We start from the raw sequence: 19,400 nt of genomic DNA on the forward strand, positions 1-19,400 counted from the left end.
GACCTGGATTTATTTACACAAAAGCGTTACTTTTGCTGATACCATGTGAGTGGGAGATCAGAAGCTCATTAAACATTTTTACTCAGGATAAGACACTATGTTTCTTTTTCCCTTTTCTATGTATGTATCGTTCATGGAGGAATAAGCCAAGCAGATAGAGGAGAAAATCCTAATTGAGAAAAGCTGAATTGAGGAGAAAGGAGAGGAGGAAGGAGAGAGAGGTTCATGTCATGAACATAGACTTACCACGCCAATCAGATTGATTCACATTACCATCTCAATTCGTATGAACTGAACTATTTTTTATATTTTCATTATATATCATTATATATTTTTTCACTTTTGAATAGTTTTTCAGGCACGCAGTTTTTTTGCATTGATTTACAAATATTAATGAAATTTTTTTGATTCACTTCAATTATGGATTCAAGTATTATGCAATTATGAATTTAAGTATTATGGATATAGATTATTATTGAATTTTTAGTTATATACAATATTTATTTATTTATTTAGAGCACTTAGATTTATTAATTTTGGAGCGCGGTACAATATAGATATATGAAATTGACCCCCAAAGGGGTCGCGACCCACAGGTTGAGAACCACTGGTCTAGAGACTGTGTTGCAAGCTAAGACTGAGAGTCTCCTGAGTGTAGCAGATGGGTTCAGTGTAAATTTGCGGAAACCTGACTGGATCTTGTAGGGTGCAAGTTTGCTACTGCAGGAAACTGAGGGTACATATTACTAGAAAAGGGATATCTATTAATGTTTGATACATACATACAGTTGCTTAGTAATGTGCACTAGTTGGAGTTCGAGATATGCACTTACTTCCAGGAAACCTATAAATAGATAATTTGAAACTGAGATTCTTGTGGAATGGGAATCTTCTGGGTAAAACCTGAATTTCTGAGACTTAAGTTTCACATGGAGGACCACAGAGGTGTAAGGCTACTCTTGGGGGACCTGCGAGGTACTCACCTTCTGGAAACGTTAAGGGGTATAGATTGTGTGTTGGGTGACAATGAGAAGCTCACAGGGGCATAAATTGAAGTGAAATCACTAGAGCAGAGCTAACCGAAAAGATGCAAACCCTTACTGCTCAGAAGACTGCTAAACATCTACAAATGTTAGATCGTTAATATTTATTTAAATGTATATTATACTACAAAAATGTATAATGTTCCATTTAAAGTCAAAATTAGCGATATTATTTGTTTTGGGTGTGACGTTTACAACTTTCCCAGTGGAAACAGAAGTTTCAAAAGGATGGCCCCAATGGGAAAATTAGAACAACTGCTCTACTTAAAGTGAAATTTCAGATTTAAAAAAAAAAAAAGCCAGCAGCTACAAGTAGTGGAGTGGGAGCAAATTTCTGCTCAGATCACCTAGGTGATCAGAGAGGAAGTGGGAGCGGGTACCTGTCAAAACTAGGTACCCGCTTTCAGAAAAAAAAAGTCACCATTAAGGGCAGAGGAGAGGGGGAGGAAGAAGACTGGATCTTCTTGTAGTTACGCTTTACTGCATATCATAGATTTTTTTCCAACTCCGAAATGTTGCTGCTCTCACAGTTAACATGTAAGGATAATCTTTCTGCAGTTGGCTCTCGATGATTTGATTTTTCTTGAAAGTTTTAGTGCTTATAGCCAACAGCTTGTTATGGACATCCAGTAGGCATTGATAAGGGCATTAGGCCCTTCTTCTATCAGTCTGCTACATCTAACCATGTGTCCACAGACATCTCATAATTTTCAAATAAGATCATTATCAATTAGATCAGGCAACAATCCCATGATATCTACAGCTGTTATATGACTATTGTAAATTGAGCACTGTCAATATTTAAGAGCACTAATATCTTTAGGCCAAAGAAGATTAAAAATAGGTTGTATTTAAGTTTTCAGCACACATTATAACTACACCATATAAAATAATGCTAAAAAGGTAAACAGGTATTCCACCACATATGATGGTTGGATGAGTAGCCCCACAAAAATGTAATTTAAATATCATGTTGTAACTTGTTTGCTTAGCACGTGGCCAGAGTTTGTTAAATGTTGAATATACATTTTGATGCAGAAAGCATGTATCCTGTGCCCAGTTTTCAATTTCTGCCCAAAAACACTATAATAGAACACTAAATTTAACCAGCAGCTTTAAAAACCACTGTGCCTCATCCTTCCTATTTAACAGGCAGATCTACCAAGAAACATTGATAGAAGAAAACTAAAACCATTAAATCGGAACTGAATTCAAACGATAGAAGTATAGTATCCCTTGGGTCATATTAAAGAAACGCATGTTGCATCTTCATTAAGGTGTCTAACAGCAGAGCCACAAATGAAACTAACCAATTAAGACAGAGCACAAATAAATCATTTATTCTTTCAATTAAGGATTAGCTTCCATTTACTACAGTCTTTTTTTCACAGTTAAGATTAGACAGTAATTAATGTAGCAAGCACATAATTTTCCGCATGGAGTGACAAACAAAAGAGGTTTAACCATTGTTGATTTTGAGGCATTGTCTTATGAGAAGTGGCACTGTAAATAATACACCAGCTGCACAAGAGCCACTGGCTTTAGGAGGGGATAACCATTTCCTTGGGTATACATACTTTTTTTAAATAAATCCTTACCGCAGGGGTAGCTCAAAACTTGAACATCATCTATAGCAATGTATCCACCCCTTCCACCAGAGGCTTCAGCTTCAAAGATAACCTGCCAAAACACAATGGAATACAAGCATCATTAATAACATTTCAGAGAACAACTACCTATATGAATAAGACGACATCCAGCATAAAAAAAATGCATGCAAACAGCTACATCATACAACTTCAACTGCTTTCTCTGAGGGCATTAGCATATACACTTAGTCCTTTTTTTCACGACAATTCCTGTCTCCTCATAGAATTCTCTTACTACGGTTTTTAAGGAAGCACAGCCAAACAGACATATCTTCCTAATGGCAAATGACTTAAGCATGCTATTATTATTTCCACTGGCCAGGGATTTCTGTGTAGCAGGCAACACTGATGAGTCATTGTTCCATATGTAGCAATCAATCCAATGAAAGTAATAGTAAAATTCACCAAGTAGTACAGCAATCAAGAATTTATCATAGGATAACCCTAAAACATGGATAATTGTGACAAGAGAGAGCTAACTGGGGAAAACTAGGTCACCTGCACTCTGGTGTTTTGCAAAGTACCTTGCTGTAAATTTTTGCTTCGTGCAATAGCAGATAAGCAAGAGCGGAAGTGCCACCTAATTGGTACCAATGCCCCATTGCTGGTGTCCATGGCAGGAATTATGCCCCAGTGTTGGTGTCAGTGAAAGGAATAGTGCCCCATCATTGGTGTTAATGACAGAAATTATGCTCCAGTGTTGGTGTCCAGTGGGAGGAACAGTGCCGCATCATTGGTATCTGTGCCACATTGTTGGTGTCCATGGCAGGAATTATGCCCCGGAGTTGGTGTCCAGTGGGAGGAATAGAGTTCCATTTTTGGACGCAATGGGAGAGAAAAATCGCCTCATCGCTGGTGTCAGTGGCAATAATTGTGCCCCACTCTTGATGTCCAGTTGGAGGAACAGAGCCTAAAGATAAAGGCTAGCAAAGGGCCACATCTGGCCCCAGGCCACAGTTTGGGGAACACTGCTCTAATGTATCATTGTGGTTTTGGAGAATTCTATAGGACCACATAAATTACATAGAACAGATCACCAATAGTCTTTATGAAGGCATAGCAGAGTCTTAAACAGTACATGTACACAGATGTATTACATTTTGTGGGACTCTTGACCAAAAGAACACTACCATGCCATGGAATTATCAGAACTTATGTCAATGTCTTAAAAAGACCTGTTGTACCACCACTTAATTCCATGCACAAACTAAAGCTGCACCACTACTGTAGGATTAATCACTCCTTCATAAAAAAAAAATTAAAAAAATTACCAACACACAATGTACACTATAGAGTGCACGTCAACCACAGTGGCCAATGAAAAAGCACAGAATTATCTTTCTAACTTGTCACTACAAAAACTGGACTATTAGAGAAAACGGGTTAGATTTCCCGATCCCGGATAAAGGATTTCAGTCCTGTCTAACTGGCACACAAGTGCCCCAGAGCAGTTGAGCTGATTATAGACAGGATTTTTTTTTTTTCAATTCTGCCAACAGATGCTTCTATCCACGCCGGTCCAAAACACTGATATATTGTATTCTGACAATGGGACTCACTGATTGGCAAAAGTTTTTCAGCATATCTCTGACATAAGCTGATCAAACTGTCAAAAACTGATGAATGGGGCAGCCATACACTGACCAAAAGTCATCCAGTCCCTGTTGAAGCAGCTAAATTTCGATCCATCTATGGCCAGCTTTAGTATGGTGCTGGAATCTAACTTCCTATGCTGCTATGACTTCAATTGGATGGGTCAACAGTCAAAAAGGTAACATTCATTGCCATTTTAAAATAAATTTTAAGTATTTTAAATGCTTCCTTAGTTTTGTTTTTCCTTTTTTTGTATGCTAAATAATTTGCAATGTGGCTGTAAACCTATTTTAAAAGAGAGGGGCATGGGGGGGCGGTGTATGCAGACATTTCATGCTACACCTTACATATGTGGGCAACATAAAAAAATGGTCTAAAAGTTGGAGTTGGCTTTTAATACCTGACTACTCAATTTCCTAGCACAGAGCCCCCCCCCCCCCCCCCCCTTCCTTCTTGTACACCATAGCTCTCTCCTCTTCTGGGAGTGTCTAGTTAATCTCTTTGTTGATCAGCATCTCTACCTCCGCTTCTCACTTAACAATAACCTATTATGTAAAAGGTGAGGGAGGATTAAATAATATTAAAAAGAGCGGTTGAATGACAGCTCTGTTTCTGCTGAGGATGCTGTCATCACATCCAGAAATGGCGGGGTTCAGTAGAAGTCTCTGGGTTTTTGGATGTCTACACATGGGAGCATTTTACAGGTAAATAGCATGTCTAAAATACATTAAAGTATAACTAAAGGCAAAACCTTTTTTTTTTAGCTTTGGATAGAATGCAAAGGGATTTGAACACTTGTCAGTTTTTATTGGCGTCTGTGCACCCTATCTACCATTATCTTTGAAGTAAAAGAAAAACCAAAATTTTGGGTTGTCCCCAGAAAAGTAAGAGGGGAAATCTTCCAATGGAGACACTAGTTCTGGTCACCTGGGGGTCCCCAAGGAATTCAGTTAATTTGCAGGGATTTCCTCTTACTTCTTGTTTGGCTATGGGACAGAAAGTGAAGGTAAATCTCCCCAATGGGACACTGTTAGTGAAAAAAAAAAATCTGACATGGGTTAAACCCTCCCTTGCTCTATCCACAACGAAAAAAAAAGGTTTTGCCTATATAGTTACATATAGTTTTGCCTACTTTAAATGAACATATGATCTTGTGGGAAGATTTTTGTTAAACTGAATGGTCTGGTGACCGGAACTCTAAGTAAAACACAAAAGTTATAGGGCTGAAGTACACAAGTAATTTTAATGCTTTTCAACTGTAGAAATGCTGCAAAAAACCCTTGAAGCTTTGCCCATAGCAAGACATTCCCCAAATATCCACTGTACTGTATATAAAGGTTTCTAGAACATGAAGTAGTAGATGGTATTTAACAGTGTAAGATCACAGCTATATACATTTTAATTTTAAACATACAGGGTCAGAAATAAAGACAGACTTGACCTTGTGAATTTTGACAGCAAAATGTTATGCTGTAGTCTGCTCTGGACACTGAATGAGATTTTTGTTCTGCTGTTCCCCCTCCTCACAACCCTTCAATCTCTTAAGCCCCGAAGGAAGGATTTTCACAAGTACATCTGCTGAAAGAGCAGTCTGGGGAAGACTGGACTTATAAACATGCAGAACATGGTATGCATAACTCATCAGTTGAAAAAGAACGTGAATGAACCTAAACAGGCTCTCCTAACAGAGATACCTAATGCAAGGCCAAATCTCTCATGCAAGAAGTGCAAAAAGCAATCATTTTCATGTAACTCCTACATACACAAAGGATGGAACATGATATTGTTAACAAAACAGCACAAGATTTAGAAGTTGGAAACTTGGTTTCTTGGGTTCTACAGGCAGCGCTCTTACAAAAAAAAAAAAAAAAAAAGACTAACACACACAATCAACTGCTTTACTTTGGGACTGTTCACACAACAGCAACTGTGATGGCAGCAGTGCTCATGCCCTACAACCAGTGAATTTCATTGAAATGTCAAGTGACATTTCATTAAATTCATACTAAAGGCCTTTTTAAAATAACAAACATTTGATACTTATCTGCTCTGTGCAAGGGTTTTGCACAGAGCAACCCCAATTCTCTTCTTCTCTGGTCCCCTGTCGGCATTCTGGGCTCTTTCCTCCTGCTGAGTGCCCCTATAGCAATCCACATTCGTGTCCTCGCTCCCGAGCTCTGCGTGTCCATAATACACACAGAACGGAGCTCATCCCTGCCCCTGCTACCTCCTCACAGGCTGTGATTGACAGCAGCTGTCTCTGAGCCAACAGGGGGTATAGAGCCGGGACAGCAGCCTCTGGGATCGGTCCCAGGTAAGTATTGTTGGGGGCTGCTGCAGGGGAGCTGAATACTACTAATCTTCAGGCTCTGCAACCACTCCAATTTCTACTGGCTGCAGAGTGGTCAATGCAGTGGATTATGTTGCACCACACAGCGCTGAAAAAGAAAGTATCCAATAATTACTGGAACTATGATAAAATTAGAAAACCCTTTCAAGGATACACACTTTGAGTGCATAGCCCTACAGTAGAATTGTCCATGCAACGCTGATAAAAATTAAAAAAAAAGTGCATCTGCGTGTTTATCTCAATGCAGAAGCAGACCTCCATCAATAAGCTGCAGGGTGTCAAACACAATAACTTGCGCAAGAAACAAATGGCGACACTTTTTCTCTTGTCCTGTATAGAGAAGGCCACTTAAAGGATGGTCACAAAGTACATTCACTCTATAATCTTGGACTGACTGAAGGCAGACAATTTTTACAGTCTTTGTCCTGGATAGGACTGTCACTTTAATGTGTGTATATAAATTACAAAAAAATAAATAAATAAATGATCGCTATTTGTCCAGATGTTATTCTGCCAGGCTGGAAGACCTCATCATTTGAGAGCTGCATTATCACATGCACTGTATTTGGTTCAGGCTTGTAAACCAATAATTTCTGACAGTACCTTGTTATTTAGAATTTGAAAGCACTTTGGAAATAACCTTTGTTTCTCTTGTGCTATTTTCACCAAACAATCTGGTCATTACTTTCCTATGCCTTCGCTTCCATTCACTTTTAACTGCTTCAAGCAGACATCCTACAAATTCTGTCACATATTTCTTCAGGAGGCACAGATGGACTGGGAAGACTGCTCAATGAAATGTTTCCAGCAAACTGAGCAATATGTAACCTTCGCTGCCATCAGACAGCTCGTGAAGATGCTTCCCTCTGAGAGAACGGTTAGCTCATGAAACGTGAGAAGGAAAGGGTCACTCACCCACACATCAAACTCATCAGCACTAGAAAGACAAGAAATCAACCATTGCTCTGGGAAGAGAAAATCCACCTTCTGTGCTGAATTACTACTTCAAAATGCACTGTCTCATTAGAGAAATTATAAAATTGAATTGCTTAAAATATTCTATTTAGATTCTTATCCAACAATGACCAATTCATGCAAGAATGACTACAGCTATAAACAATGTTCACTCACATTCTATATATGTATTAATCAAAAAGCATAATGTGCAAGTTTTACACTTAAAGAGAAACTTCAGTCCCACCCCTGCTTTGTTTGATCTCCCCTTCTCCCCTCTTACCCTTTATGCAGCATGGTCCTCAGTTTAGATACTCACCTGCCCATCAAACCAAGAGTTGTCCCGCTGTCATCTGCTGCAGCCTAGGTCTGGCAGCTCCAGGTTTCCCTCTGATGTCATCAAGTACTCGACTGCCTCTTCTTTGTTCAAGAAACTGGCCCCTAGTGACAAACGGTAGGCCTGTCCATCGGCCACTAAGTCCCTGCTTGTGTAGTCTCCAGGGATATTTGATATGCAGGTATTGGATGATACAGGAAGACACACAGTGGATAGCCAGTTACAAGAATCCCTTTTTGATTTAATTTTTAGTATCAGCTATTAGGCTGCGGAAAGCTATCTGGCATTCCCAGCGTCAAAGTCAAGCCCAGAGTCAAATGTCAGTTCGGACTTACAATGCCTTGAAAAAAGTATTCAAATGTATTTTATTGGGATTTTATGTGATAGATCAACGCAAAGTAGCATATAATTGTTAAGTGGAAGGAAAACGAGAAATGGTTTTCAGAATGTTTTACAAGGGCGGCACAGTGGCTTAGTGGTTAGCACTTCCGCATGGCAGTACTAGGGTCGTTGGTTCGAATCCCAATCACGGCACTGTGGTTGGGCACCACCTGCCTGGAGTTTGCATGTTATCCCTGTGCCTGCGTGGGTTTCCTCCGGGTACTCTGGTTTCCTCCCACACTCCAAAGACATGCAGGTAGGTTAACTGGATCCAGTCTAAATTGTCCCTAGTATGTGTATGTATAAATGTGAGTTAGGGACCTTAGATTGTACACCCCTTGAGGGTTAGGGACTGATGTGAATGTACAATATATACATGTAAAGTGCTGCCTAAATTGACGGAGCTATATAAGTAAATAAAATAAATATGTCAAGATTGTGGCGTGCATTTGTATTCTACCCTCCCCCGCCCCAGAGTCAATACTTTGTGGAACCACCTTCTGCTGCAATTACAGCTGCAAGTCTTTTTAGGGATGTCTCTAACAGCTTTGCACATCTAGAGAGTGAAATATTTAGGGTCGTAGTCCTGCTGGAAGGTGAACCTCCGCCCCAGTCTCAAGTCTTTTGCAGACTAACAGATTTTCTTCGAAGACTGCCCTGTATTTAGCTTCATCCATCTTCCAATTAACTCTGATCAGCTTCCCTGTCCCTGCTGAAGAAAAGCATCCACACAATATGATACTGCAACCACCATGTTTCACGGTGGGGATGGTGTGTTCACGGTGATGTGCAGTGTTTGTTTTCCACCACACATAGCGTTTTTGCTTTTAGGCCCAAAAATTAAATTTTGGTCTCATCTGACCAGAGCACCTTCTTCCACATGTTTGCTGTGTCCCCCACATGGCTTCAGGCAAACTGAAAATGGGACTTCATATGGCTTTCTTTCAGCAATTGCTTTCTTCTTGCCACTCTTCCATAAAGGCCAGATTTGTGGAGTGCAAGACTAATAGTTGTCCTGTGAACAGATTCTCCCACCTGAGCTGTGGATCTCTGCAGCTCCTCCGGAGTTACCATGGACCTCTTGGATGCTTCTCTGATTAATGCTCTCCTTACCTAGCCTGTCAGTTTAGGTGGATGGCCATATCTTGATAGGTTTGCAGTTGTGCCATACTCTGGCACAGTGCTTCGTGAGATGTTCAAAGCTTGGGATTTTTTTTATACCCTAACCCAGTTTTAAACTTCTCCACAACTTTATCCTTGACCTGTCTGGTGTGTTCCTTGGCCTTCATGATGCTGTTTGTTCACTTATGTTCTCTAACAAACCTCTGAGGGCTTCACAGAACAGCTGTATTTATACTGAAATTAAATTACACACAGTTAGACTCTATTTACTAATTAGGTGACATCTTGCATTGCCCTCATGGGGGCAGGCTGGTGGCCAGGACCATAACCATCAATGAAGCTCTAGGGACAGGACACACAGCATCATTCGTTACTATGGTCTGTGCGCACCATGGCAATTGATGACACTGATCCATGGTGGGAGGCATGCAGGAACACATTAGCATTAAAGAATGGCTAGATATGCACCTCTGACCAAAACTGCTCTGCTACCTCCCACCCTCTGCTATGCTGCTGGAGCCAGAAGAAAAAAGGGGACTCTGAAGGTGGAACTGATGGTGGGTAGGTGTTGGTTGGTTGGGGGAGGGTGCGGGGGTAGGGGGATTCTGATATGAGAGGATTCTGTGATGGGGGGACTCTGACGTAATGGGAGGCCTTTGAAAGGGGGATTATGAGGTGATGGGGCACCTTTGATATAAAAGTAATTTTATCAAGGTGGTTGAGTGCATCTCAGGTCCAGGTTTCCCATTAATAGTAACATTTAGATTTATAAAATAGTAGACTGGGGTGCCTCAACGGTAGCTGAATTTACACATTTTGTTTAGTGCATAGATTTGTGTGAAAAACAGACAGTATATAGCGGCAAAACTGAACAAAATATAATTTTACAAGTACAGGAAAATGTTTGACTGTAAACTTGAAAATATGATCCCAAATTTTGACACTAATGTAGCGTTGAGCATAAGCTGTGGTCCTTTACGTGTAGAATACAAGCATTGTGTGTGCACGTAGGAGTCATTTTTTTTATTTTTAAATTGTAAAGCATTCCCCCCTTTACACAAGATCTTCAAATAATTTGTAGAATTCTACACCATAACTGTATTCTTTCCCCATTTACGATATAAACATGTCAACCTACTTTAAACCGGACTTTAGAATCTCGACTCTATAATTACATTAGATTCAAGTATACTAGGTTCATCACATTAATCACCTTTTTTGCCATCTTCTTTCCTCTTTACATTAATAATCGTGAAATCACATTTAAATGAATTGCTACAGGCATATTTATAAACAAAACAGCCTGGGCTTGCTCCGTGAAATCCCAAATGACCCTTGGACAATGATTTTACAGCAACAACAAAATCAAATTTGCAAACTTTAATTATCTCTTCAACACAATCGCAATGCTGCAAACCCTCAATTTACACATTATAAAGTAAAGCAAAGCATATTAGCAGCTCTAAAATTACTACAACAAGCACAAAAACACCATGTACTTGAAAGTACAGAAATACACTAAGGGATGGTGTAGATACTACTTACAACTATGTTCCTAACAATGACTTCTAAACCAGCACCATCATGTTTTGACTGTGTGATGTTCATAATATGTCTCCATGAACATAAAATTCAGTTGAAGTTTCAGGCTCTTTATCTTGGTGACCAAATATGTCAGGATCACTGGTCAGAATCAATTATTTTAGACTAGGTAACCCATGAAATTCTGCTTGCTGGAGCCATAAAATAATTGTGTGCATCAGGAGATTTCCAGTAACATCAGTTGAAAGCAAGTTACCTTCCATTAACAACCATTTTATGCGGAGAAAACAAATTCCCTTCCCCAAAGTATTCTGGGCCTTACTAGAAGTGGCTGACCACCAACATCCATTAGCTATGTTCCTGGCATTAACATTAAGAGGCCAACACACCAGCTTTTATCACACATGAATTTTCACCGAAATCAATAGAAACATATCATTCAGAAGCACATCAATGCATGTCAACTTGATTTGAAGTTCATTTTTATTTACACTCACGTTCAATGCAATTTGAATTGCAACATGCATTATAATGAGAGTTTCCTTCCACTACCATTGATTTTAATGGACAGAGGTATGAATAGGAGCCTTGATGTGGGCACTGCAGTTTATGCATATGTGTGCAAACAAAACTCTCCGTTTTTATTGTGAATTGTCAGATAGGGTCAATTTGGTTTTTATGCAGGCTGGCACTTGTGCTGAGGTATCTTTTGTTTGTTTGCGAGGTATGAATAGGTTCTTCAAAAAACCCACATAACTGTTGGCAAAGCATATCTAAATCCCAAACCCCAAATTTTACATATTTCAGCTTTCCAGTCCTTAGATACGTTGGCTACATTTGTTTTCTTTATTCAAGCTTTTTTTCTTTTATATATTCACCTGAGATTCTGCCAGTAAAACACTTTCAGTCATAGAATGATAGGTTACTCACCCTTCTCTATCAGGACAAATGGGATCGGACTACGGATACTTGCCTCTCTCCTGCTGTCCATAACAGAGTGGTTCTGAGACCACTAATAATAATGTAATCTATAATGGCACAGGAATGTATCAGTTGATAGGATGTCTGACAATATCATTAGGTGCGTTTTTAAACTTGAGAAGCAAACTTAATGTGAAACTATACTTACCCTTACTCCAGTGATGCCGCATCCAGGAGCTCTCCGTCTGGCCGTTAACATCTTTAGGCAGCCAGCTTCCAGGCCTCGATTGCCTGCCGCTATCATTGGCCGGGCGAGGAGGCCGTCATGCGTGGGAGATCAGTCAGATTCGGCATTGCTGAATTTGCACAGTGAGCTGCGCCATACAGGGGCAGACAGGAAGGTAAGCAACTTTAATGCAGAAGAGACAAAGCAAGTCTCTTCTGCATTAAGATTCCTGCCTGTTCACCCATTTTTATTTTTTTGTAGCTAAAATTCCACTTTAACAAAGCACTTTTATTGTTAAATAAAAGTGCTGCACCTCCGCTACCTGCACCGAGAGGGTAAGCCTCCCTTTTGGGGCACCTACCACTGAACTGCCCAAACCCTATCCAATTCGGCGGAGCCAAGCCTACCACGCTGCCTTACTGCTCCCACCGACGCAGGGCCCCCAGCACCCCCAGTCGCTGGCCCACAACATCCACCTGCGCTGCTCACCCACGGACGCTGAGCCAGACTGCGACTAACCCACTCCACCTCCTGCCAACGGCCCCTCTACACCGCCTAACGCCGGTCCCTTCATACACCACCTGATGCTGGGCCCTTCAGCACCATCAGCGCCTCCCGACGCCGAGTCCTCAGCGCCTGGCCCTCAATATCCGCCTGCGCCGGCTCACTTCGTTCACGGACGCTGAGCCTACTACAGCTGCCAACGCCTAGCCTACTCCACCTCCAGACGTCAATCCATACCACCTCCTGACGACGACCCTTCCACTCCTCCCAACGTCGGGCCCTTCAGCACCCTCAGCGCCTCCCGACGCCAAGCCCTCAACACCTGGCCTCAACTTCTCCGGTCTCCGAGCCGCCAGCATCACCAGATGCCGCGCCTACTGCACCCCAGACGTCGCGCCCTACGACCCCTCCGCTTACCGAACCACCGCACCCACCGATGACGTGCCGCCGCACCCACGGACACCAACCTACTTCACCCGCAGACTACTACCAACCAGCTGCTATCCTTGCTGCCCTCCACTCTCCCTCTCCCCTCCCAGAAGAACTCAATAGTCTCCTCCACAGCACTTCAGACGCTCTACTTCACCATCCCGGACCTGCACCCCCTCACCTCCCACGGCGTTTCGGACACTTTGCTTTGCCATCCCTGACCAGCACCCCTTCACCCCCCTGACCTTTCCAGCACCCCGCTCACCCCAACATGCCGCCCGCGCTCCTCCTCCTCTTCTCCATCCTTAAAACCGCCTCCCTCTACCCGCCCACCCCCACTAACATGTTACTGGAGATACTGGAGAATGGGTACATGCTTTACACTCAGATTTCAAAATCGGGTGACCTGCCAATTTCATTGCAATTTGCAAGACATCTGACACAGATGTCTATGCAAATCACAACAAAAGTAGTGCATGTACTACTTTAGAGATCGGTGCAGCTCCGACCAAGTCGGAACCACTTCAGGTGCATAGGGTGTAATTTGGCATATGATTTTGCATACCAAGTCACACCCAATGTGACCGGGAGCTTAAAAGACAATCAGACGGAAGGCACAATTTGCTACAGATTATTAGTATTACAGCCTCTTAATCAATGTTTCCATATTTGTTCATCCTACAACCCCCCACTCCAGGACTGGTAGCTCTTAAGTTCATGCAGCCTTAAAGCTGGTACCCAAGGGGCAAACATCAGCTGGTTCAACAGAAACCAGTGTGCATTTGGCCAGTGTGTCTGGCCATTTTGGCAAGCCTATCTGGCTTCTGTCGAACAGGCATGCTGGAAAACCAGCATCTGATCAGCGATTGTAGACAATAGCTGCAAGCGCTTACCGATGTGTGGGCAGCCCCCCTGTCAGAACACAATAGCTCAGTAGGGAGAATGCTCGACTAGCATTTCATAGTTAGTGCAGTGAGCTCCTTGCAAGCGTCTCAGTATTTTTTTTCTGTTCAGCCCCCTGTGTTGTATATAAAAAAAAAAAAAAAAAAACAAAAAAAAACACTACCTGTGTATATGAGGCTTTAGAGACAGGAATATAGAATACATACTCCTTGCTTCTGTACCTGATTATGCAGGGTTAATAAAGGAAGAATAGGGCCGCCCTAGATCCACCTGAATGATAAGTTCCTCTTATGTGTTATGTGGTTATTTCAGTGAAAAGGATTGCGACAATACACTAGAGATGGCATGCAGTCTCTGTCCTTTAGGAATGGGGTACATACAGACTGTATTGTGAAGACCACTAAATAAGAGGGAAAAAAAAAAAAAAAAAGATGGTTGCAAATTTCATGAACATCAAAAGAACCTTCCGACTCTTCTGTACCCCTTTACCCAACAGATTTTTTTTACTGAATTTAGCCACAAATGTTCAGAGCTGGCCAGAAGAGAACAAAAAAAAAGGAAAAAGTCATCACAATTTTAACATTGAGAAATGATGCTGCCCTCTCTAACCCAGCTACCATAAGCTTTGGTCCACTAGTGTCATTATAGTACAACCCTGTTGAGAGGTATAAAATCTTCTGTTTATTAATCATAAACATATACTCTGAGTATTTGTGAATAAATCACAAGTACATGTCCACTTTATTCTAAAATGCAATTAACTGCAGGCTTGTGCTGCTGACAACAGAAATTACAGTGCATTACCCAACCTTTCTTTGTTTCCAGAGGGCTTAACGTTTGACTTCTGCTCCAAATCAAACAGAGCTGCGAGACTTATCCTATCCATGTTTCCATGAAGTCCTGCAGAGCTTGTAAAGCTGTACAAAGCTTTGTGCAGTGAAAACGAGAAGACCTTTTCTGACACTACATTAGCATGTTACTTTTACAAGAAAAAAGGGGCAAACTTTACAAAGGGGACATCATTATATAAGCAGCAAAAAAAAGATTTTAGTTTATTTTTGTGCTTCAAAAAAAGAACACACTGTAGGAGGCTCTCCTAACAAAGGCATATTTAATGCTGTGCAATTGCTGATCATTGGGCACTAAAAGGTGCCCACAGGATATCTAGATGCCCTTGTCCAGTGCTTGATTCTGGCAACATCACACAATCTGACTTTATCAAGCATCTTCGTTACACAAGAAAATTAGACATGTGCATCAAGGAACTGGTTTTAAAGGAATGATGCTATGCAGTCTGCGTAGAGACGTTATATCTGTGCCTTCTCAAGCCAAAAAGACTTCTTCCTGGCTTCACTATTCTATCATAAACTCACCATACTATCCAATTGTGGAAACTTCTTTAGAACTACCACCACCAATGTAGTTCAAGGGCCTGGCTGATTGTATGCAGTTTGAAAGACTTGTTAAAGTTTGTCCTCAATTTCCCTAGTTTTGGTAAATTTAGTAAGATTTATCATAAATTGTACAAACTGTAATGCATATTGCTACCCAAAGCCTCTAAATGTACGCAAGATCTGGAGAAAGAAGCTACACTAGATTGAAGTTATTGACACAACAATACCAAAGGCCCATGAAGTCTATAGAGAGAAAATTCCGGCCATTCTCGAACCCCTTTTTTAAAGCACTAGTTTTGTCAATCTAAAGGATTTTTATACTTTCCAAAGCTAGTCATATACTGTACGAATTTTGGCTTGTTCCTGACGAACTGGATTAACCACTTGCCTACTGGGCACTTATACCCCCTTCCTTACCAGACTAATTTTCAGCTTTCAGCGCTGTCACACTTTGAATGACAATTGCGCGGTCGTGCAATCTTTATAATTTTTTTTCTCATAAATAGAGCTTTATTTGGTGGTATTTAATTGTCGCTGGGGGTTTTACTTTTTGTGCTATAAAAACGCAGGAGAGCGCGTTCTGGGAGGATGTCATATGACGCCCTCCCAGAACTGGCCGGCCGCAGTGTAGCCGTCATTTGGCCATCTGCGGTCGGCAACTGGTTAAAGTTGCTTAGTTGGTGGCCTTGCAGACCACCGCCTGGCAACATCCTTTGTCTGATAAATTGAAGGAACCAGGCAAACTGTTAGCCCAACAGTCACTGCATTCAAACATATGCAGCCACTGATCAAGTATTAGAACAGCCAGAGGGGTTGGCTATCTAAATACAATAGTTGCAGCAGGAGATTCATTTATCTGTCCTGTACAGGTGGAGGAGGAAATCTGATTATGAAAAATCTACTGCATATGTGTGTATGTCCAGTTGTATTCCCTGACCTGGAATGAGTGTGCAGACTATGAATCCTGATTTTTACACAAACAGTAGAACAGGAAACTCAAATTTTCAGCAATTTCAGCAATAGCAGCTCCCATCCCGTACATAATTTTTGTATATGTACTTACTGATCATTAAAAAAAAAAAAAAAAAAAAAAAAAAAAAAAAAAACACAAACACAAAAAAAAACAGGTGATGCCTAATTTAATTTACTTTACACAGTTGAGTATATGTACACCAATCCTTTTTATTTTTATTTTTTTTCTTCTGTCCCACCAGCTCCAAGATTGCAACAGCCCTACCAGATTGCTGCCTTGACTTCAGGTCTCTACTGCAGGTAACATGACTGTCAGGAATTAATACAGGAGCAGCCAATGCCAGCTCTCTTTTGAAAATGTTAATTGCCTGATTGTGACTGGCTTGATAATTTTAAAAGCGACAAATCTTTTACAGGCCACTATAATTGAGAGTCATAATAATGTTGTAATTCTTTATCTTCATTTGTTTGGGGCCAAAGAATCCAAAAGCATTCAAATCAAAAGGTTCAACATAAGAGACACTCTAAAAAAAAAAAAACGCAAAAAAAAAAAATTTTTGACTACTGCAATGCTTAGTGAAAATATTAAAATGGGGGATGGGGACAAATTTTTCACTAATCTACTTTGTGTACACAGACAATAAACATTGAGCAGCACCTAAATATACTAATGCCAACTATTTACACACTGTCTATCGGATGAAGGATTTCTGCTAGCAAAAAAAGGCTAGCTTGGAATAATTACACAGGTAAGTAAGGAGAAAGCATTACAACGACCTGTATAAAGATTCCTATTAAAATGAAAAGATAAGCCTAATGTAAGCAATTTTGTATCTTTTTTTAGTAATCTTAATATTTCATAAAGTGTTACTAAACCCAGGACCCTGCATTCACTATATCTGGTCTCCCACAGTACACACAACATGGACATGCAATTATTTAAGTAAATATAAACTGCTAAATACCTTTTCTCATGAGCAATGTATAGCAGTCTTGGTATTTCTATCGTTGTCCAGCTGAGCACTAGTTAAAGCTTGTAGGAGGAGTTTTCATTCTGCTCTGACTGTCCTATGAGGCTGCAGGACCCCTGACACTCTGTCTGGACAGTGCTGATTGGCTCTGTGCCGGTCACATGCACCCTCACAAAGGAGAAAAAATAAAAACCGGTCTAGCAATAGACACTAAACAGAGCAAGTGTAGAGTGACTCCTAGAGCTCTGTACCTTTAGCATATGGATTGGGGACAGTAGGAGGGGAGGATCAGAGAAGACATGATCAAGCATCCTTTTTACACAATGTGGATTACCCCTTAGGTTCCACAATGATTTTAACAAGCATGCTTTACTGCATACCAACCATGGCACCAACTGCCTGGAGTTTGCATGTTCTCCCTGTGCCTGCGTGGGTTTCTTCCGGGTACTTTGGTTTCCTCCCACACTCCAAAGACATGCTGGTAGATTTATTGCATCCTGTCTAAATTGTCCCTAGTATGTGTATGTATGAATATAAGTTAGAGACCTTAGATTGAATGCCCCTTCACTGATGTGAATGTACAATATATATGTAAAGCACTGTGTAAATTGACGATGCTATACAAGTACCTGTAATAAAATAATAAATAAAATACAGACTTATTTTACTGTTGTGGGTTTAGTAACACTTTAAAGTGGAGCTTTAGGCTTTGTCCACCATTAAGGATTGGCACCTTTGGGGAGCAGGGGGCGGGGAGGGGGTACCCGAATTTGACAGGTACCCGCTCCCCCTTCCGTTGTGATCGCTTAGGCGCTCGGAAGCAAAAGTTTTCCTCCCCACCTCCCTCCACGTAGTCTTCTGGGAAACGTGAAAGGTCCCAGAAGAGTAAGGGACCATTCACAAAGTACAGTGCACCTAGCTGTGAAATCGCAAGCTGTCACAGCCGGGTGCCCACACTGAAGAAGCCCGGCGCTGGGGACATAGGATGGCTTGTGAACCCTACCAGTGTCAGAACACCATGGGTTTTTGTAGCTGCTGACTTGTTTTTTATTTTCACTGAACCTCCACTTTAAGGAGTCATCATTCTCTCATCTCTAGCTAATGTATCAGTCTGCATTTTGTTTAAAGCGGTCCACTTTTTGTTTACACTTTTCCAAAGGTTCTCCAAAACTACAAATTTTACTGACAGTTTTTTGGGCCCAAATTCTATAATCTCAACTTTTTCAGAACATACAAGTTTGGAGTATGCAAGAAGTGCACTTGTTTCAACACAATTATTTTTATGGAAATCTCTCAGTACAGTTTGTTCTTTTATGTTCGCACTTATATAAAGAGGGAATAACACAGTGTATGAACTTGGCTTAAAAGAGGCACAAAAAAAACTGGCACTTTCCCATCAAAAATATTGCCATTAATGTATACCAGCCTAAACCAGGTGTAAAGCTTTTCTATTCAATGGAGGAAAGCCAAAAGGAGCAACTTTTTATGTTATACTGCAGCAAAGCAACTTCTATTAAGAACCTGAAGTTAAATATGACTCAAACTCTAAATTTCAGCTGAGATGTGTATTCAGTAAAACACAGTAGTCTGTATGCCCCCCTTGGCTATCTCAAATCCCCCCATTCCTCAACCACCCTCCACCATCACCCCACTTATCACCAATTTATTCTATTCCCTTTCATGAATACCCTTTTTTGCCCTGCGTTCAATCCAGTACAGTCCCAGGAGATGTAACACATAAAAGAAACCTTTCCGCCATACTGTACCTGTAGTTGTTAGCTGACATTTGTCTCATAATGCTAGATGGAAACCTGATTTTTATACAACCTGTATAAACTATTATAAAAGATACAATACAAAATGTATGATCTCTGACTGCTGCGTACAGTGCCTATACCTGTCTTGATAGAAAACGTATAAAAAAAAAAAAAAAAAAAAAAAAAAGATTTAAGCTAAAGAAGAACTTCGTACGAAAACAACAATTGCAACAAACGTGTTCTGCAAGACATAACACACGGTGTAATTTTAAATACAAAGTACTAAAAAAAACAGTTATTTCAAAGCATATTATGATTCAGCCATCTAATGGGAATGGATACAAGATGAATG

At 40.8% G+C, this 19,400-nt stretch overlaps 1 protein-coding gene across 12 annotated transcripts in view; it reads right to left on the bottom strand.

Annotated features, from left to right (window-relative positions):
* LOC149462829 (receptor-type tyrosine-protein phosphatase kappa) overlaps nucleotides 1-19,400 on the bottom strand; it is a 571,684-nt gene that overhangs the window by 350,368 nt on the left and 201,916 nt on the right. For all 12 annotated transcript variants that reach the window (XM_089676124.1, XM_089676123.1, XM_089676120.1 and 9 more), the window contains exon 4: nucleotides 2,642-2,723. In XM_089676124.1, the coding sequence (XP_089532250.1) occupies nucleotides 2,642-2,723 (82 nt within the window). The remainder of the gene's footprint in view (nucleotides 1-2,641; nucleotides 2,724-19,400) is intronic.

This window comes from Staurois parvus, unplaced genomic scaffold (assembly GCF_062004578.1).
Source record: "Staurois parvus isolate SC_StPar_1 unplaced genomic scaffold, SC_StPar_1.0 ptg000165l, whole genome shotgun sequence".
Classification (NCBI taxonomy): Eukaryota; Metazoa; Chordata; class Amphibia; order Anura; family Ranidae; genus Staurois; species Staurois parvus.